General features: G+C 32.2%; 3 protein-coding genes across 8 annotated transcripts; 2 read left to right on the top strand and 1 right to left on the bottom strand.

Annotated features, from left to right (window-relative positions):
• Positions 1-908: 908 nt before the first annotated feature.
• Positions 909-7,545, top strand: LOC118039594 (protein PTST, chloroplastic). 6 transcript variants are annotated; one of them, XM_035046339.2, is made up of 9 exons: positions 909-1,031; positions 1,753-1,783; positions 2,277-2,586; positions 3,394-3,483; positions 5,501-5,569; positions 6,232-6,337; positions 6,741-6,829; positions 6,964-7,076; positions 7,174-7,545. In XM_035046339.2, the coding sequence occupies exons 2-9, from the start codon at positions 1,764-1,766 to the stop codon at positions 7,274-7,276; spliced, it is 900 nt and encodes a 299-aa protein (XP_034902230.1). In that variant the 5' UTR covers positions 909-1,031; positions 1,753-1,763; the 3' UTR covers positions 7,277-7,545. The 6 variants fall into 6 exon arrangements, with proteins under 6 accessions (XP_034902230.1, XP_034902231.1, XP_073262092.1 ...); XM_035046340.2 differs by lacking the exon at positions 909-1,031 and adding an exon at positions 1,039-1,137; XM_073405991.1 differs by lacking the exon at positions 909-1,031 and having other exon boundaries at positions 1,144-1,783; positions 7,174-7,287; positions 7,320-7,545.
• A 1,903-nt stretch (positions 7,546-9,448) lies between these two features.
• Positions 9,449-11,419, top strand: LOC118039599 (uncharacterized protein At4g22758). The gene is made up of 2 exons (XM_035046346.2): positions 9,449-10,297; positions 11,094-11,419. Exons 1-2 carry the CDS (start codon positions 10,027-10,029, stop codon positions 11,252-11,254), a joined length of 432 nt encoding a protein of 143 aa, XP_034902237.1. The 5' UTR covers positions 9,449-10,026; the 3' UTR covers positions 11,255-11,419.
• A 7,791-nt stretch (positions 11,420-19,210) lies between these two features.
• LOC118039629 (DELLA protein GAI) lies at positions 19,211-21,596 on the bottom strand. The gene has a single exon (XM_035046387.2). It carries the CDS (start codon positions 21,359-21,361, stop codon positions 19,493-19,495), a length of 1,869 nt encoding a protein of 622 aa, XP_034902278.1. The 5' UTR covers positions 21,362-21,596; the 3' UTR covers positions 19,211-19,492.
• Between the last annotated feature and the right edge of the window lie 236 nt (positions 21,597-21,832).

Here is a 21,832-nt window from a genome sequence, read left to right as displayed (position 1 = left end):
ACTATCATTTGATTAAATAAAAAATTTATTTTAATAAATAAATACATTAAACACAATCGGGTAAATGTTTATTATTATAAGATCAAATATCTTGATTTATATTTGTCACTTAATTTTTTCAATTACATCTTTAATTATTATTAATGATTTTTTTATTTGTTGACATAAATAATTTTGATTTATTTAATTATATACATATTTTTTTATTTACACTTCAATATTTTATATAAAAAAGATGTAAAAAAAAACACAAATTCAAATTTTTTTATTAAAAAAAAAAAAAGTCCGTGGGGGAATGGAGGTCAAATAACTAATGTACACTAATATCTAATCATAAAAAAAAAAAAAAAAAAAAACCCAACCGATCGGCATCAACAACAAGAAGATAACTAAGATGATCACAGATATCAAAGATGCTGACGAGAAAGGCTATATATAATGGTGGTAAATAAGGTCATATGTCACGAAATTGCCGATGGTACAGGAAACCTGTTAAAGAAAGTGTTGCAGCATCGAGCAAAGAAAGAGAAGGATATGATAGTGAAGAAAGTGTATGGAATAACAATTTGCATTGACGACAATAATAAATGAACAAGCTACGAGTTTAATTTATGTTTGTTTTCATCAAATTATGTGTAGAACTCATATTTTAAAATCTTCGTTTAATCTTAATAATTATAAAAGAGATACAATAAAAATAATTATACAAGGAATAATAAGAAGTATCCCACGTCAAAATGAAATTCTTTTGAATCTCAATGCATTTGACAAGGATTGTAATAATTCAAGATCAAAGTGTGGAGATGCTACACAAGTAGCCAAATCATCCATTTGTCAAAAACTAGACCAAAAGCCCATAAAAAGAATCCAGATGTTCATCAAGTGATTGGTGAATCAAAACCTCTAACCCCTTTTGACTTGAAACGTGGACTAATATTTTCATAACACGTGTCAAGATGCACGGTTTTCCCCTTCTCTCTGCCACCCAAAAATCCACACTTTCTATCTTCAAGACCGCTTTGCTTTGCTTAGTGAGCAGCCAACATTGTTTTTTTTTTTTTTTTTTTTTTTTTTCTACGTAGTACACTTCAATGCATTCATGTATTAATGTAAACCCATGATTTTTTCTGTTGAAAGGTTGAATCTTTATGCAAAATTTCACTATGATTCTATTGTTGTGTTCGCTTGATGTTTCCACTCTGTGTTTTGTTTTGAAATTTGCAACTCTGTGTAAATAGACTTGCTTGTTAATTCTAGTATTTTTGTGGTTTAGCAATACGTAGCACTTCTTGGATTTTGGAAAGTGGGTTTTTCTGCTCCTCTTCTGTTTTGGAAGATGGATAATTGTAGTCTTGAACTCCCTTTTGCTTCTCTTTGTGTCGGCCATTAGTTATATTTAATGTATGAGGTGAGAAATGTTTTGAAGCGCGCCGTGAGGATTCAAATGTTATGATCGAATCCAATGAATGTACCAAAGCATGGGGGTTCATGATATGAAAATGGGTTTTGTCTTGATGAGTTCAATAGAGTTTTTTGAGGATTTTCATCAAATAGGATAGGTGCATATCCAGTGGATGTAGAAATGATTGTGTGGCCGTGCATCTTAAGTTTTTTATAGGTAACCATTTATTGTATGATTAAATAATGGGGAAGCCTAATTTATTTTATTGCTTGTGCAATGATTTATTAATCTTTCAAGAAGAATGAAGTTCCTCCTAATGTTGAACTTTCTGTTCCCTTTCCTTACCACAGGACCCTTCAACATGGAGATAGGCACTACAAGGTAAGCATTCCTGGCTGACCTTTTACAGTTATTTTACCTTTTCCTTTTCAGAAAAACTGATGTCATAAATTAAGCTCAGCTTATGATCATGGTATGATGGGCTTATAGTTTCTCGATAAGATGCTTTCTGCGATGCCCTTACCAAGATTACAATAGCATCTTTAAGATGATACGGCATAGAGGGGAGACAAAGCCAACTGTTATGTGTGGATAGGATCTTCCAATTCAAAAATTTGAAACTGTTGGCAATTGCCAAAAAAGGATATTTCAGATTTGCTATGCCTGAGAATGTTTTACATTGACAACCTCTTCTCTTTGCTTTTAAACTGCAGAAAAGGACTCAAGTTTTTTCTGCCAGTTACCAATGTTTTTGTTCGCACCCCCTTTTGTTTGATTTTTCTGTAGCTGTCACCTCATTTCCCTATTGTTAAATGCATTTCAGAGTTGTTTACCTCTTCCTGACCATGCTTAGCTTTGTTATGATTGGTGATAGGTGTTGTATCGGCAAACAAGTACCATGGTTTTCACGGAATTCACGAATGTTAGATGTGGAAAGCATCTATAAGCTTCCTTATCATGTGTTTGGCTGCACCATTAAACCAAGCAACCTGAGGTTTGCTCATTCTTATTGGGGCTCTGCTAGGAAAAATTGGATGAGCAATGTATTGTGGAGAACATATACCATGCCTACTAGTTTGGAGGAATCTTCGTCAGAACAGCCAGAAGACTATTCAGATGATGAAGGGAATTCATCCGAGGATTTAGCAGAAGAGCCTCTTGATCAACCATTGAGCAGTGATGAGGTGAGCTCACATTTTCACTTCTGTTTGGTAAAGTATGATAATATAAGTTACAGAGTTTTGTCATTGCTGAAACAGCAAACAGGCATGGAGCAACTAGCATTCTCTTCCAATCGAAACCTTCTCTTTCTATACCCCTAGAATTCAATGATCAATATATTGAACCATAGATAAATAAATTAATAAATAAATAGAGAGCAAATGTCTTTCAAGGTTGGACTGGCATCTGTTCCTTAAAGACTTTTAATTGCATACTTCCTAGCAATGCAACAATTAAATGAAAACATGAGAAGCATATAAGCCAATAGCGTACACTTGCTGGCATCCTCATAAACATCGAGTGGAGTAAACTGCTTTTAATTATGTTCAGCATGTGATTGTGTGTTGACCTCAAATGGATTAGTAGCTTCCATTTTGATGTTTCTTTCTTTGGCTGGGTAAAATTATATTGGTATATTTGACATGAGCATTGATATTATTATTTTGTTTGTTCTGTCTCATTTGCCATATTCTTCAATTTACATGTGAAGTTCTATTTCTTGCTATAGCTCTGCTTCATTTGAAATTGGACGTTAGTTTTCATCAGGATGTGCTGGACATTAACCCCATTCCTGAAATTCTGGTGCTGCCAAAATTGAATGTGCCTGCTAAGGTCGTAGCTGTAAACTTTAGTACAGTATAACAATGAAATTGCCAAGTGTGGACTCTGTTAGGCCAATTGACATGCACTATAAGAAGGAAAAAAATGCCGGGGTTGTGGTCTATCCTTTGAGAAAGAAACAAGGACTGATATTCTATAGTTTTTGACAGTTGAAGGCACTGCTGCTTGATTCTCAGAGAACAAACCTTACAAAAAAACTAAGTGAAGCCAATCAGCAAAACCGGTTTCTCAAACGACAGGTTTGTATATGTGGAAACTTGGGTATGTTTTGGAGGAAAACCTGATGTTATATATAAAAATTCCTTATGCATTTTGTTGGTGGTTTTGCTTGCATTCTAGCTGCATATGATTTATATCTGATATCAGGACTATAACACATTCATGGTCTGACTTTGATGGATGATTTGCCATCTTGTTGCAGTTGTCATGTACCTTTTCTTTTCTTTTTTAATCATGCCCCAAAACTCGACACAAGTAAATCCCTGTCCCAAAAGTTTTGGGTCATTTGGATGGATCGTTGTTCTCCATTTAACTATCATAAAAAGTTGTTATTCTCAACTCACTTTCCCCCCGGCCCTGCCCTTTGCATGATGACACTAGGTACTGAAAAATGTTAACTTTGACACCCCTGATCCATACAGACAAACAATCCCTTCAATATGTTGTGTATCTCTAAAGTTGCAATGCATATGCTAGATTTCTGCATATCCCAAGTACTCTGGACTCCAGAATACCTACCTGAAAACTTTCGGTATATACAACCTTTGGTTCCTTTGTCAGAATTACATCAACAAAGAGAGTGCAATTTTGAATATCATCGTGACATACATGGTAAAGTCATCCGTGCTATTAGAGGAAATATGGTATCTGCAAATTATAGAAGCTGTTTAGAAATGTAATAATACTCTAATTTTTAAAAAAACTGAAACTTATTTAAATACAATATTTTTTTGCATGTGGAAAACTAGGGTTGTGTTTAGTAACAAAAATCTATTTTCTTTTTCCAATATTTCTTTTCCATTAAAAAATTGAAAAACATGTTCATTTATTGAAAACGAAGACAAATTTTTCATAAACAAACACATCAAGATTACAAATATTTTTCATAAAAATCAAAGTTATAATTTATAATAGTAATGTTAATATTTTGTATTCATGATATTCTATTTATAGAATATTAATTTTATTTAATTCAAATTAAAAAATTTCTTGAAAATATTAAAAAAAAATAATTTTAATCTTTTACCTTGCTAAAAAAACATTTATATACAAGACAATAATTGTATTATTCACATCTCTTTTTTTTCAATTGAAAAATAGTGAAAACTTGTAAAAGAAAAATACTGAAAACCTTTAAAATGTGTTTTCCAAACTCAGTATAAATTAGAAAAACTGAAAAAATAGTTTTCTATTTTTCTGGATGGAGAAATGTTGTATTTGAATGGAAAGTTCCAGTTTTTCAGAAAATTAGAATGTACTTTGTTTCTGAATAGCTCATAATTTTTTAATTTTGTACAGAATAGAAGTTATTCATTGCTTTTCACTATTTTCAATAAAGAAAAGACATGAGCAATACAATTTTTTCTTTTGTATACAAGCACTTTTTAGCAAAGTAAAAGATTTTTTTTTAATATTTTCATATTTAGTGTATGTCGTAAATTTAATTTCTCTTATAAGTAAAATAAAGATGTTTTTTAGTTAACAATACAATTTTTTATGATAATTTTTTTTTTAAATAAAACTTCTATAATTAGATCATCATGAATACAAAATATTAAAAATTAGATTATCATGAATTTAAAATATTAAGATAGCTATAACAAATTATGATTTTGAGTTTTATGAAAAACAGTTGTAATCGTGATATATTTCTTATATTTTTTGGTGAAAAAATTTGTTTTCTTTCTTAAAAAAATGATCACTTTCTCCAAATTTTCTTAGAAAAAAGAAAACTAGAAAACTGAAATAAAGGAAAATAGTTTTTAATTGGTGAAGTTCATATTACATGACTTGCTCGTTGAAACAGTGTCACCATCAGTGCATATATCTGGTTTGGATTGTTTACATGGCAGATGTTCGCATTGAAAGGATACACATAAAGTTTACGATGCAGTGTCTCAATTTTGAAAGAGCCCACTCATCGAACTCTGATGCTATATGAAAGCTTCCAAAAGCTGTGTTTTTAGTGGGATGTCGTTGTATGAAGCCTTTGGTCTAACATCCTCTGTTTTTTTTTTTTTAATAATAAATTTGCAGCTGCATGTAATGGAGGATGCACTGGTAAACTTCAAAAGTGAACTTGCTGTGATGGAACTTGAAACTCAGGTTAACAGTGGACTATTTGAACAATTTTCTCGTTTTCTGAATCTCCCATTTTTCATATAAGAAACATCTCCTTTTTCTTCACCTGAAGCTTATTGAAGAACTGCTGATGTTTTATTACCATGTATAGCATGAGTCAGTGTCCCCAGCAATAAAAAAGTGTCGCACTCCTCGAACTGTGGATGCATGACATTCCTGTCCCTCAAACCACTCTTGTATGGATGGCTCTGATCCAGGCAATTCAACAATCAGTGGTTAGGGATAAGACCCAGTCTTGGGTTAGCATTATGTTTTGTGTGCGAGTAGTCTAAAGCCTCTATGGGCATCATTGCTCGAAAGCTCTATTATACATGTATTTTGTTAGAAATCCAAGCAGAAGTTCTTTAGGATCTTCTTTTACTTTGGAACGAGCAAAGGGCTTATTTTAGTAGTTTGGTTATTTATATTTGCAGAACCATAATTGTTTGCATTTTGCTGAATACAAATCAAAGCGTCTGATGGGTTGATCTAAAAGCTTTGTTGAATGGATTTAGGCAGAATTAGCTGTACGTGCTCCCTCCATAAATCAGATATTTTGAATCATAAAAGGCTCCATGTACCTTTTCCATATCTTGGTGATGTCAACCAAATATAGAAGTACTCTAATTTTTTCTTTTGATGGGCAGGCTTTGGTCACGCTGTCAGAAGAAATAGCTCAATATGAAATTCCAGAAGGGTCAAGAAAGATAAATGGGAAATACGTACAATCTCACCTGCTTTCACGCTTAAGAGGTACATAGCTTTTTGCTTGCATGTTTTATGGTTGTAATTTTGGTCCTTTGAACAAGTAAATTTTGTGGCTTCTCCAAATGCATGGCAAGTGCAATGCAGCAGTCTTGCAAGCAAGGTCAAATTGCAAATCTTAAAAATTTAAGGTTTTCCTTTTATAATTTCCTCAGTTTCTTGTGGCTTGAGCACATGGTGCTAGGTGCATCATGCATGTTTTAAGGTCAACTTTTGTTGTGTTGCTTAGCATTGTGAACCAGCATGTAATTACTTCTCAAGACAACCATCTTAGTTTTTTTTTAACACAATGAATGTAGCTCTACATAGTACTTTTGATGCTTTTGCTTTACTGAGGCTTTTCCGTCATTTTCCTCACAAAAGTTCAATTGGCGTTTATGTTGCTGTAAAGTTCTCCAAGAAAAATTGAAGGAGCAAATAAAGGATGTGGATGCTGCAAAATCCAAGGAGGTATCCTTGTTCTGGTGTGGCATGGCAGAGGTGAGAATGCAAGAAACCACCTTCATATTCCTAAGAAATTGTACCGACAAATCTGGATTTCAAAATATTTTGAGTAATGTAAAGGAATCTGGTGGAGGGATAACCTCCTCTCATAAAGATTCATCTATTTTCAGAGTGTACAAGTAATGGGCTCCTTTGATGGCTGGAGTCAAGGGGAGCACTTATCACCAGAGTATGATGGTTCTTTTACTAAGTTCTCGGCAACATTAATGCTCAGACCTGGAAGGTGCGATTCTATTGAGCAAGCCGAATTCTATTTTGTTATCAAGTCTTCTTCTGTTTTCTTCGTGTGTCCTGACCCCCATTGTTTTTCAATGTTGAAGGTATGAAATCAAGTTCTTGGTGGATGGAGATTGGCAGCTGTCTCCTGAATATCCCACCATTGGCGAGGGACTAACAGAAAATAACTTGCTAATTGTTGAGTAGCCTGAGGTACACCGTCCAGTTTGGTTTTCTAAAAATCCTAGCATGAGCTTCTTTAACTCGAGCTAGTAGCTCAAATGGAAAGGTATCTGAAAAAGGATTTCTGGAAAAAGTAGTTGAAGTATATAAGAACAAACGTGAAGGAACGCTTGAACCAGTCTCTGCTTTATTATTTCAATTTATGGATGCTTAGCTGTAAGTTTGGACAACATTCACCAATGGAATATGATACCATTATTACAAATATACAGGATATGAACTTTCAGTATTTACTTGCTGAAAACTTTCCCCGCAGTTTTAACTTGAATCCTCCAACGACAATGCCATACTCAAATCTGGGGGTGTTAGATTATTGTTTCGGTATATATATATATATATATATATATATAAAGAAGAAGAAGAAGAAGATAGAGATAACAAGGATAGAAATGATATGTTTTCATGTATTTTTTATATTGAAAGAATAAAAATTTAGTTTAAAACTGTTTTATAAATATATTTATTTTTATGTCTGTATCATTATTTTTTCAACTAAACAAATTTATATTTTTTGCATCTGTCCATTATGTTATGTTCTAGGACATTAATCAGAAGACGCCAAGGGCAACATCCATTTGAGATGTTTTCTAAAATTTTTTTTTTTATTTAAAAATATATTAAAATAATTTTTTTTTATTTTTAATACCAGCACTTGTCATTATAAAAAAAAAACACAAATTTTTTTTAATGTAATATTTTTCAAGGTAAGTACAATTTTAAAATGTACTTAAACTCAGTTTCAAGTTCCAAACTGTATTGGATTCGAAACACAAACATATATATTAAGTATACATACAACTATATGGATATCTTGACGTTGTTCTTTAACTTATTTATTGATGTTAATGATATGGTTATATATTAATAATATTTTTATTTGCATATAGTTAATCAAATTTATTAAATTATTGATTTTAAAAAAATAAAAACTAGTTATGATTACGTTTTTTCTTTGAAAAACATATGGATGGGTAACGGTTATCCAAAGGAGTATATCTGATGGTTGAAATATGATAATAAAAATTCAAATATAATAAATAATGGATAAGCTGTCGTTATTGCTATTTTCAAATGGATATAGTTATAGTTATATTATTATTTGAAACCGTCGATATTCACTGCCAAATATACAAAATACAGGTTCATTTGGTTACATATTTATAAGTAAAGCATCCATTTTAGCTGATAACTAGATTGGTGGTCTACATGATGTCATGGACTATACTAATATTTTTTTCACTTCAAAAAAGAATTCAGAAGACAATAGTTAGAGAAAATCAATAATATTAAATAATAATTAATTTAATAGTATGATGAAACAAAAAAGAGGCAGCAACAAAAAAATAAAAAAGAATATTGCCTTGGACAAAGCAAAAGAAAAGATAATAAGACAAAAAATATATTAATTTTTATTAATTTTTTAAACCCGTGATCCAGGTTATGAAACTCAAAATACTATATATGAAAAAATTGTTAAGCCCAATCTCTAAATTAAAAAAAAAAAAAACAACATATTATAAACTTGGATTGAAAAGTGAAATTAAAAACAATAAAATTTTTATAAAAAAACTAGACAAAAAAATCTAACATCTAAAAAATAAGAATCAAGTTGAAAATATTAATACGTGATAAATAAATAAAAAAATTAAACATGTCTAATTATTTATTCTTATTTCCCTATTCTCTTAGTTTCTAATTCTCTCTTCTTTTTTCTTTTCACTCCCTAAATTCTTTATCTTTTTCTCGTCATTTTATTATCATCGTAAAATTAAAATTCACTAACTCTGAGAGGTATAACTCAACTGGTTAAACTCTAGATTTAATCCATAGAAATCACCCGTTCGAATCTCACAAATCTTAGGGCTACTAGAGGCTTATATGATCGTTAATTTCAAGACTCATGAAATTAGTTGAGGTACACGTAAGCTGGTTCAGACATTCATATTAATAAAAAAAAAAAATCAACAAGTAAAAATGAGGCATGAAAAACACAAATGAAGGAAAACAACAAGAAATAAACTCAATATGTTGTAATAGGAAAATTCCGAAATGTCTCTCTGCATTGTAATTGGAAGCGAGAACAACATTATCAAAAACAAGAATCAACTAAATTGTTAAAAAAAAAAACAAAAAACAAAAATGCAAAGCGCTTTCAGGAGTACTCATCGTGGTACTTCTTCGATTTCTTTCATAGGAAAGAGAGGAAAATGCAACCCTAACAGCCTGCAAAAGGCCACGAAAACAGATTCACGTAAAGCAGCAACCATAGCGAAGCACACTACCGATGCTTATAAAAAATTTGACAAAAAACAAAGAAAACTCTCTTGTCTCTCTATTAATAAACCCTACTCCTCCTTATTCCTCTGCTTATATTCTCTTCTAAAGGAAACCTCAATGTACACCACTCTTGTCTTCTTCATCTTTTATCAATTCCTTCTTGAATGGTTGAAATAAATTCTATAGCTGTTTTGATGCTCTTTCTCTCTACTCTTTCTTCTCAAAGAGCTTTTGCATGCTCTTTTCACGCGCTTATTTGCCACTTTGGCTCCGGCAAACTAGCCTGGTACCATCATTGCCTCGGCCTCGATCTCCCCGAAGAAATCCACACAAGATTAAATTACTTTATTTTTTTTCTTTTAATTTAATACCCTTAGCTTCTTTTACCCTACTTTGAACCATCTTGTTTTATATTATTATTAAAGAAAGGTTGAAAAATGGAAAAATCGAAGAGAAATGTGAGCGAGAAAATGTTGTTACAGAAGCAGAACAAGAATAAGAAAAGTGATGATAAAAAGAAGAGGTTCTTGATAAGTATCAGTTTTCTTGGAAGTGCAGGGCCTATAAGGGCTGTGGTTAACGGCGATGATCTTGTTTCTGGGGTCATTAGCACTGCTCTAAAGATTTATGCTCGTGAAGGCCGGCTACCAGTTCTTGGCTTTGATGTCAGTAACTTCCTTCTGTACTGTGTAAATGCAGCTTCAGATGGTATTTTCACTTACCCTTTCTTTAAAATCTTATCACTCGAAAAAAAATATATCATCTCACGTTCATATATTAGAAGTAGATAGTTTTATTTAGAGGGAGGGTGTTCTTTTATAAATTTGTTCCTTCTTTTTTCTGCCTTGAATCCAGTCTTATTATCTTTTTAATTATTATTTGATATTACTTGGTTATCTTCTCATGCATAAGAAAGAGGAACTAATTAATTTGTATGAATTCGAATATTGGTTCGATCATCGTGAGTGTTACTAAATCAATAGTGTTCCTTTTTTAGACAGTTTTGCTCTCTTTTTTCTACGGCAAAATCTACTCTAAAAATAATTATTAACCCAACCAATTTGAAAACTCGTGGACTCGAAACACGAGTTAGTTTGAGTTTCTTTTTAAATCAATTTAAAAACTAACCTAAATCCGTTGACCTAGAGCATAAATCAGGTTGAATTTCATTTCAAATCAATTTGAAGATTAGCACAATCAAATCAAGCAAAACGGTCGATAGACCCAGTTAGGTTAACTCCAATAACTTTTTATTCATGTTTTAAAAAATTAAAAATAATGTTGTTTTTGTGACTTGAAACTTGACCATAATCTGATATGTATGGCTTCAACCGTTAAATGTATTCATCATTCTTATAATTTGGTGCTTCGTGGATTTAATTTCATTTATATGCCAGTTTTTTTTTATAAAAAAAATTAATCAGGTTAACAAACTAATGGGTGGGGTCTAATTATTTATATATATCATTATGATATATAATTCATTGGTGTTCGTTTCATTTAGCGTTGAATCCATGGGAACCAATAGGTTCTCACGAGGGAAGGAATTTTGTGCTGTGCAAGAAACAGTTGCAGCAAGAAACAACAGAGGTGAGGACCGAGATCATAGCCAAAAAACCATCTGGCTGGAAGGCATGGATGGCTCAACAAGTCCTTAGATTCTAAAATATTGTCTCCTAAACTAAATTAATTCATTTTCAATATTGCAATTAATAAAAAGTACGAACCAAGCATCTTGTAAGCTTATAATAAATGCCTGTAGTCTTTATGATTTGTGGCCAGGTGTGAACTCTCCTGCCATACCCTAATTAATTTATATTTTGATGCTTCTCTAGGGCATATACTATAGACAATTCTGCCACAATATTGAAAGCTTTTGTTCTCTTTATTCAATTCAAATTAATAATGACTATCTTAATAGTTTACAACGAATGGCATCTTAGGCATATATGTGTTAGTTTTTATATTCTAATATTCTTGATTCTTTAATTTTGTTTGTTGGTCTTAAGCGGTCCTTTATCTAAAGGGACGGTTCTAAGAATACTAGTTACCTAACCAGTATTTTGTTACGGGTTGAATCAAAAAAACATTTTGTTAAAAAAAAAATACAACCATTGTTAATGTAAGTTTCTAGCAATAAGAAAAATATTGATTTAAAATTAAATAAAGCCCTGATGAGTAGGTTAACCTGTTTAATCCATGATCTAAATCATATCCCTTATGAATTTAATAACCTTTTCTTTTTACATCTATTTTTTATTTAACTGAACAATTAACAATCTAAAAAATAGAAGGGGACTTAATTAAAATAAAAAAAATACAAATTAAAAAAAATACAAAAAAGAAGGGTTTGAATTATTTAAAAAAAATACAGATAAGTTATAGAACTTATGGGCTTTGCTTACTTTTAGGTCCCCACGCATGAGTTGATTGTTTTATTTTTCTACATTGAAGAGTATAACATGTCTTATTGTGATATATGGCAGTAAACATGACAAAAATCTACCAGATGGTGCAATCAACAGAGAGAAAGAGTGTTTTTTTTTTTTCTCTTTTTCTTCTTCTTCTCTCTTGTCACCTTAACAAATTACAGAAGATATGTTTAGAAGTGAAAAGAGAGGATTTTGAGAAAGAAAAACTATTCACACTAAGAAAGATCAAAGTAAGGGTTTTGGAGAGAATTGAAGAAGAAGAAGAAAGGTGAAGGGAGCTAGGGTTATTCTTGCATTTTATACTTGAATTATTATCTAACTAAGACAACAAATTTATCTCAAGTGATCAATTTGATCGATTTTGTGTTACGTGAAATATCATGTATGTTAATATAGTATTGATCTTGAGTTTTGGACTTTGGCTTTTTAAATTGTTGTTTTTATTATTGATTTATGTTTGTTAATATGAAAAACGGATGGTATCAATCCAATTGAAAGAATTGATGTTTAAATCATGAATTTTGTGTCATGGTTTGAAATATGAATTAAATTGAGGAGAAATTGAGGAAAATATAAATGGAGGGTGAATTGAACCAATTTAATTAAATTAGCTTATGATGGGTGTTAAATTATGAAGAAAATCATGGTGTCTCTACAGGCATTAGGGTCAACCAAGAGAGAACAAGTAATCATGCATAAAATTTAGTTTACGTGAGAAAATTATGAGAGACAAAATGCATAATGTTGTGTAGAAAATGATTTTTGAATGAGAAAATATTGACACCAAATCATAATTGGGCTAATAACATTTAAAACATCTATCCCTAAAGCCCATGGAGGCCCATTAAAAAGAATACTGACATTGAAAGCATGTAGGAGGTGTTCAAATTCCGGGAGCCTGTTATCCACACATCCTTCCCTCCGTGCTTCAAATCCAAAGCCGGGAGAAAAAAAAAACAAAAAACAAAAACAAAAAAACAAAACAAAGGGTTCATTCGGAACAAATTTGGCGAAGAACCGATTTATAGGATTCATTCTTGGTACAAGTAATTATGGTGTCAAATAAATAGATAATATCGAGAAAAAGAAAAGTGTAATATAGACACGATATTCTACATCAGACAACATGAAATAATCTATCTATTTCTTCCATTTTATGAACCAAATAATAATGATAATATTTAGAGATTAAATCGAGAAATTATTATTACAGGGTGTTTACAATGTAAGAGAAAGATGATACATAAAATAAAAATAAAAAAGAGAGTGAAATCATGTCCGGCCCCAACTAGAGATCATAAGAATTTTCTAGAAAGCTATTTCTAAAGTTTTCTCTCTCTATTTTCTTTCTCTTCGTATTTATCTTTAATATGTCTAGTTTTGAATTCCAAAAAACATAAATTACATGGCCTGGAAAGTTAAGATATTTTTTAATCCCCAAACTTTAATTATTTTACATTAATAAAATTTTAATTTATTTTTCAAAATCAAGGATATATTGAAATTTTTCTCATCAGAGGATCCTTATACCTAAACAATAACAAACAAAAAAACAATTAAGTCAATTTTAAATAAAATTAATATAAAATGATCAAATTAAAAAAAAAATCAATCTTTTCTTTATACAAATCAGTCTATGATATTTGTAAGAAAATGGAGCTTAATATTATTTATAGTTTAAATTTAGTTCTGTTAGCTTTAATTGTTTTAAATTAATAAATTTTTATTTGTTTGTATCTCAATTAATCTTATAAGTTTTTAAATTTTATGGAATTCAAACTAATAATTTCTTAATTTTTAAACAATTGATGCCGGAAAGAGTCACATTCCACACAATTATATCTTTTCATTGTTACAATAGAAGCTTGAAACTTTATTGATACCACTTAAGTTGTATTTGACTAGTAGCTGTTAATTGTCTAATCCAGGCTCTTGCGCCACCGAGGAGCTGCCAATAGTCGGAATCAACCACCGTCACCATTCCCTTTTCTCTAAATTAATGATGGATTCCTCCATGGCATGGCATGTTTAGAGGCTCATGGCATAATAGTAATGATTACTAGCTTTCCAATAGTAGAGGAGGATGATCCGTATTTATATTAAAGCTAATCCCATCTTCTGATCAAGGTGGGCATTCCCTGCAAAGATTGGTGAAAAGTGTTCTAAACACTAAAGGGAAAAAAGGGAAGATTTTACATGTAAGTTGTTGAAAGGCCATGGCACTTGATGTGTGGAGGTGTAAAGGTGGTTTCATGCACGGAGGGGGCCCTTGTGCCGGCCTTAGGAGGTGGAGTAGTGCTCGTTGGTGGAGGTTGTCAAGATCACACATGGAACCTCTAGTCAACATCAAACGCCCACCACCATAAATTTGTTTGCTGATCTTGCTAGAAAGAGATAGGGACCCCATGCCCGCTTAATTACGAGTTCTGTAGAATTAGATTCAGATAAAAGTTGAAAATGGCTAGTGCTGGTACGATTTCCCATTAACTAATCATGGTGTCAAAGGCTTCAATGCTAAAAAGGTTATCAAAGCCACCATCTTATGTTGACTTGGCTTTGTGGGTATTTGGTATTGTATTTTAAAAATGTTTTAATTTTTTATAAATTTGGTTTTGTGGGTGTTTGGTATTACATTTTAAAAATATTTTTTAAAAATTAAAAAAAATTAAAATTAATATGTTTTTGATGTTTTTAAATTATTTTAATATACTGATTTTAAAAATAATTTTAAAAGAATAAAAAGATATTATTAATATATTTTTTTAAAGTAAAAAATAATTTAAAAAACAATAATATTTTTAAATATATTTTAATTGAGCAAGAAATCACCCATGATTGAAAGTTAGGCAACTGGTCTTTAGCCATTTGCTTTGCCCCGATGGGAATAGGGCTAGTAACTTTTATGTCAAACACATTTCATTGGCAAGTCAAATGGTTCGATTAATTCGTAGGTTTTTTGTGTTGTCTTAAAACTCGTTTTTTAAATTGTTTTAAAACACTAGTAACGACATCGTTTCGGTTCTTTTAAAATATTAAAATAATAATATTTAAATTTATTTTTTTTAAATCCAATATATATCAACCGGGTAAGGCATGGTTTTTATAACTAAGTTTTTCCTAAGATGTTTTCGCTAATTAACCTCTCATTTAAGAGATCGAAGCTTTGACAAAGGTTACCTGGGCTTGATCATTGAACTAGCTAAGCACCTTTAACGAGAGCAAAATTTAAAGACATGTCACATGTATCATCTTGTCTGTACAACACATTGCCCTGAGTTAATGCTTGCCAGGTCAAGGTCCACGCTAATTTCGGCCTTTTAAAAAAAAAAGAGAGGCACCAGGAATTCTTATAACATTAATTAGCTTTACATAGATATAAATACCAAATAAAAGATTAAGAAGAGAAATGTTGGTATGAAGTCAAATCATATAATATGCAGGTACAGTCCAGCAAGGGAATATATATTGGATTTTTTGTTGTGTGATTGGCTATAGTAAAATCATATATACCTGCATCTACAACACAAAGAATCTATGCGAACTGCCCTGTAGCTACCACGAAAATGGTCTGCCATATTTAAAGAATGTGGGCTCTTGTAATTAATTCTTTTTTTTTTTTATCAAATATTTGGTGTTTAATACTTTTTTTATCTGAGAGCAATTCGATTTGATCAAATCGTTATCTCAACTAATTATAACTATTCCAAGTTACAATGGCTAAATCATAGATTTTATCTGTTCATTCTGTAGTTATTAGAACAGATTTGTCAGCTATAATTCAATCACAGGGTCAGCCATTTTTAGTAAAATATCATTGGGTTATTTTATGTAAATACATATAAATAAAACTTGATGTTTATCTAGTTAAGTTCAATCGGGTAATTATATAGTTGAAAATTCAATCAAGTTTTATCGAGTTAATTTTTTATTATGTTTAATTTAAATTTGAGAGTTTAACGAGCATATTTCTTACTTACGCTTTAATTGCATTCTCATGGTAAATGAATTGTTCAGAAAAAATTAATATTAAATAATTTTTTTCTGTACGTACGCTTGTTAATGCGATGATTTAAGTTAAAAAAATATAATTATTTAATCAGCTATAATCAACAATTAAAACGATACAAAAGGCCACGAGTAAAACCATATATAGTTAATTATATCAAGGTTATACAAAATCGAAGTATTTGTATCATAAAATCTTAATTAGTGCACTTTTTCACTATCTTAGGATCGACTTAAGCTCGTCCCTACACATCTTCATAAGATGATAAACCTAACCCAAAACCCTATGATCTGTTATTTTCCCTACTGCTTACTCATTTTAACGATAGCTTTTCCCCTGCTGCTGTCCATAATAATTGGTTATCGGATAACCTTAACACCAACTACATTTACTTTTTCCCATCTTCATAATGAAGCGAGCTAGAGATTACCTCAACATATCCTCACGCTCCCATTTGATGCTAGCAGAAGACCAAATGGCATCTTTAACCTTTTGATTTCAGATCTAACCCTAGTTTCCTAGCACGACTGGAACCATGTTTTTCATATCTAGCTAGGGATGATGAAGTTTCTTGACCAAGTGGAGTCATACCTGCTTGGATTTTAGGGTCTTCGTGATGTGTGTGTGTGTGTATATATATTTATGGGTAGCTAGATTCCATGTGAGCACAATTTTTAATAAATTCATGTTGAGAAACGTCTGTCCAGATTCAGAATGTTGATGGTTCTAACACAATTTATTTTTTCTAATTTTTCTTCGATTTATACCCGTTCAGATCACAAATCGGTTGATTTATCGAGCCATTTCTAGTTTTAAAACAATGTTATTTTAAAAGAAACTCATTTACCAACTGAACGTATCATTCCAAGCACTACAATGCTTATTTAGTTCATCATACAATAGCAACAGCTTGGGAATAATTCTCTTGTATGAGCAATTAAAGACCTATAGTAGGCAGGGAAAACTAGCCATTGTGTTGGTGTCTAGGCACCCTCAAAAAAATTTGAAATCTGTTGTTTGACCTTATGTTGGTCACCGAAGGTGGTCCATATGTAGTTTATTATATTCTTGAAGTGTCTCCATCTAATTATACTCCTGTAAACAGGCTTTTGTATGAATAAAAAGAAATAGAGAGAGAGAGAGAGAGAGAGAGAGAGAGCGATAACAAAGAATAAGACATATTCACTTCAAAAGGTTAAAAGGACGTAGTAATTAATAGCCACCCAAGAAGTCATGTACCTATCCCGCCAATTCAATCCACAAACAGGGAATCTATGGGAAAATATTAGCCCAAACTATATATTAAAATAAATAACAATATTATATAGAAGGAAAATTACAATTTTATGATTTTTTTATGTTAATTTTTAGTTTTTTTAGTACAAATAGTCATATAATAAAGACTAATTTTTAAATTAAAAGGCTGAAAAAAAACTGGAAGGATACTTACCAGTCCCATTATCCAAATAGAAAATCTTCAATCTCTACTCAATTTCCATCCTATAAAAATTCTAGACACCTACAGTCAATATATGTGCACATGGCGTGCCGTCTATAGACCGTGGCTATGAATATGGAAGATCCATTTAGAAAATTCGTAATTCCCTTCTTCATGTCGCATTCAAAATAATATTCAAGAAGGGAAAAGAAATTATTTAATAAATGATTCAGCAATTAGAATTTAAAATCAAAAAGTTTGTTTCTTTTATAATCTCAGGTTCGAGACATGTAGTTTTTAATATAATAATCGTTAGAAATTTATATGATTGTTAACTTCAGGACCCATAAAATTAATCGAGATATGTACACAAACTGATCCGGACATTATATTAATAATAATAAAAAAAAAATACCTCTTCACATAGCACCAACTTGATTGAATCGATTTCATTGTAGTTAAAAAATAAAAATAAAAAACCTTCACAACATTAAACATAAAAGAAAAAATATATAGAAACAATAGTAAATTGTTTTAGTAAATTTTAAAATGCATCTCTTTCTCTCTCTCGAGAATTTACTTAGATGAATAATTATTATTCTTTACATTGGTTTCAAGGTTTAATTTCAAAAATCAAAGAAGAGAATAAATCTCCTTAATCATTAAGCCACTTCTTTGAGTTACTTTTAATAAAAATATATTATATCAATAGGCTTCGACTTTAAAAAAAAAAATTAAAAAATTATGGAAGAGTATTTCTTTATCTATGATTAGCGGCAAACTCAGAATGTCATGGTCATGCGACTCCCTTCTTCCACTAACGACTAATCATTAATGTTTAAAATATATTTTTTATTCTTTCAAAGGCATGGTAGGTATATTTATCAAGCAATTTTAATGATTTATTTACATTTATTGCAAGGAAATATCACTATTACAATTATAATTAGAAGTAGATAGAATCAATATACAGTGAATTAGATAAGGTGTCCATGTCAACAACATAAAAATAATAAGTTATCCACGACATAATTAATCTAGCTGCGAGAAACCTTTGCATCAAATATACAGTGAATGGGATGGATTTTTAAATTTATCAAAAATATTATTAGAAAATAAATTTATATATTAAATTTTATTTAAAAATTTAAATTAATGGGATAAAGATGGTTTCTTTGATATAATATTTAAGTTTGATAACCAAACGATTCACGAGTTTAAATCTCACAATTTTAATTTATTTGATAAAAAAATCAAGTACAAGATAATATAAACATATACAAAGTTTCAAGCGTAAAATACTTTCATTTGAAAAATGTGTTAAAAATAATATAAATTATATCTTGAAACTTCACCTAATTTAAGTTATGAGCTAATTATTTTTTTTTAACAAATATATAATAAATGAGGCTATTTGATCTTAAAAAATACAAAACTAAACCAATCAATTCATTCGATTCCAAAAAGAAAAATAAAAAAGATTCAATCGAATAAATTGAACGGTTGAAGATCACCGTAATTTATCTCCGTCGCACAGCCGCACGAAACTAATAAAAGTCATGACAAGCTAGTGCGTGGAGGATTTTCTTAACGCAGAGGTGGTGACAAAGGAGAAGGATGCCAACGTTTCCAAACTAGAAATATCAAAAGCTAGTCCAAAGAAAATGCAGGCCGAGAGGAATCGAGGGCATCCAGACAAAAGAAGATAGAAAAAGGACTCTTGATCCATTTGAGAATCTTTGCAATTATATAAAAAGAAGTACCCATTTTATTCAAAGGTTAACAAATAGATACACATCTCGATTCTTAAAAAAAAAGAAGAAGAAGAAGAAGAAGAAGAAAAATCTAAGAAACTACATGGAAAAGGTCTTCAAAGCAAATGAAATAAAAAAAAAAAAATTAAAAATTGACCGAGAGGTGTTGGATTCTCACTTTTACCTTTTAACCTCCAAGTCTAAAGTCTCACTCGCACCCTCATCAACTCACAACCATTTCACTCCACTAAATTCACAAGGGTTCCTGAGTTTTCATTGACTCGGTAGCTCGAACTCAGCTGAGTTTACTCGTAATCGTGAATCTCCTGCGGCAAGCCGCCATGCGGAGGTGGCAATTAGTGGCCTAGTATGCCACCCAAGCATGAGACACCCGTTGTTCTCCTCTACCCTATACCCATCACCCCCAGCAAAGAGGGCCAACAACATGCTAGCTTGTTTAAAGGCATTCGACCCGAGATGAACCGGGTCAAACCCAGCCGAATCAAACCGAGTTCTCCACTGAGCCAACGTTTCATGTCGCTCAACTCGGTCAGCCCCTTCGCAGGCCACCACATTACATATCTGCCTCCCCAAGTACAACTCAGACATAACCAGGTCCTGACTCGTTGGAGTCACCCCGGACCCTTCGAGTGAGTCAAACAAGCTTGAATAGTAATGCAAGGCCTCGGTGAACCGGTCTAGAAAAACCGGACCGTTGTGGTTTGCTTCTTGTTCAACAATCGTCACGATTTTAGGCCTCATGGCCTTAATAGACCCAAGAACCTTATCGATGCCACCCGGCCGATCCAACAAGCGATGCAACTCAAAAACTGAGTTAACAGCCACTGCCTCCACCTCTGGAGGACGGAGGTCAAGCATCTCCGCCTCAAGATCTGCCAAAGAACTTGCTACGAACCCACGAAACTCGAATTCTACCCCAATAGTTCGAGCCAATTGTGCTAGCTTCCACCCCACTTGCTGCAGAGCATCAGTGTTATCAGGCTGCGGCGGTCCAATTCCCGTCAGCCGAAATGCCGGCGGACCACCAGGCCTTAATGCAAGCGCTTGCATTAAAGCCGGCCATTGCATTCCTTGTTTCAAGCCAAAATCGATAACGTGGACTCGACTTGCATTAGCGAAAGCTTCAAGAATGGCTTGATTGGCAGTAAAATGTGCGAATTTGAGATAAGGGCAAGTCTCGTAGAAATGCATCTCTAACGTATCTGAATATGAAGAATCAAGACAGTGATTTTGAGGGAAAATCTTGTAAATTCGACGAGCTAAAGCTTCAGCAAAGTACGTGGCAACCTTTCTCATAGCACCAGCTTGAGATGCTGCAAGTACTCCAATATGCTTAACAAGGGCATCAGCAAGTTTAAGATTTTCTTGCTGTATTGCCTCTGCACAAGCCAAAAGGGTATGAACAAGACGGACCCCAGTTTCCTGTGAGTCAATCAGGACTACAGGTCTCGTGGGCTCCGATAAAGTACCTGAAACTGCCATTATTGCTTGTGGAGAAGAAGAAGTAGTACAAGACGAGCTGGAAGATTGTAAGGAATTCACAGCTAGCGCCGGCGCCGGCGCGGTATTGGACCCAACTAGGGTGAGCTTCATTCGCTTCCTATCGTTGCTCTTATCGAATTCTTGTTGAGGATAGGCAGCTACGCCGGGAATTGCTCTGAGATCATATTCAGAGTCGTCAACAAATGCTTTAGATTGAGAATTATTGGAGAAATCTAAAGAGGTCATTGTGGAAAGATTTGAATCTTGATTATTGGAAAGAAGAGTAGATGAATCAAGATCAGTAGAAGGTAGATTGTTGAACTCAGAAAGCATGCTTTGAACCCAACCAGAGAGATCTGAAGGGTTGTAATGGACAGTATCAGAAGCAAGATGAGAGATTCCATCCTCTGAACCCAAAACCATCTCTAGTTGTTCAAGCTTTTGAGCTACATCAGCCATTTCCGAAGACTTAATTTTGTAACCCAAAACAGCAAGTAATTCATCCATGCCACCTGCATCTTGATCATCTTCAACCCATAATTTTCCTTTCCCAGTTGTCATTGACGAAGAAGAAGATTCAGCTTTGTTGCCAATAGAATTCCCAGCACCACCAATGGTTTCTTGGTGATCTCTCTTCATTTTTGGTGTTTTTTCTTGATTGCAAAAGAAAAGGGCTCAAGAAAGAGAGGGAGGTTTCTTTATGGTTTCATTTCATAGCTTGGTGTTATGGTGGTGACATGGGAGATGAATTATTAGTTTATTTGCTTTGTTTTTTCTTTTTTCTTTTTTCTTTTTTTTTTAAAAAAGAAAAGTTTGTGAAGAAATGATAGGCAGCTGGTGTGATGGATGAGAGGTCCAACAATTGAGATGGAAGGGATGAGGAACAATGGAGATGGCCATTATTTTTCCCTGTCCTTTATTTTATTTTATTTATTTATTTATTTTATTTTTGGGTTTGTGAGAGTGATGGTAAATCTATTCTTCTCTTTCCTTTCTATCTCTAGTAATTAATTAAATTAATTTCTTGTTTTAGTAAAAGTTTAGATTTTGCATCAAATATTAATTATTGAAACATGGCATGAGCATTAACCCTGGGTATTCAACCCCACG

Source organism: Populus alba, chromosome 17 (genome assembly GCF_005239225.2).
Source record: "Populus alba chromosome 17, ASM523922v2, whole genome shotgun sequence".
Taxonomy (NCBI): domain Eukaryota; kingdom Viridiplantae; phylum Streptophyta; class Magnoliopsida; order Malpighiales; family Salicaceae; genus Populus; species Populus alba.
Note: the sequence above shows the minus strand (reverse complement) of the source record. Positions and strands in the feature narration are given on the sequence as shown.

Coding starts and splice junctions, on each gene's coding strand:
- LOC118039594 (XM_073405991.1), top strand. CDS start 1,704: ATGAAGTTCCTCCTAATGTTGAACTTTCTGTTCCCTTTCCTTACCACA. Junction 5,570..6,231: donor TGATGGAACTTGAAACTCAG/GTTAACAGTGGA, acceptor TTTGATGGGCAG/GCTTTGGTCACGCTGTCAGA. Junction 7,077..7,173: donor TTAATGCTCAGACCTGGAAG/GTGCGATTCTAT, acceptor TCAATGTTGAAG/GTATGAAATCAAGTTCTTGG.
- LOC118039599 (XM_035046346.2), top strand. CDS start 10,027: ATGGAAAAATCGAAGAGAAATGTGAGCGAGAAAATGTTGTTACAGAAG. Junction 10,298..11,093: donor TGTAAATGCAGCTTCAGATG/GTATTTTCACTT, acceptor CGTTTCATTTAG/CGTTGAATCCATGGGAACCA.
- LOC118039629 (XM_035046387.2), bottom strand. CDS start 21,361: ATGAAGAGAGATCACCAAGAAACCATTGGTGGTGCTGGGAATTCTATT.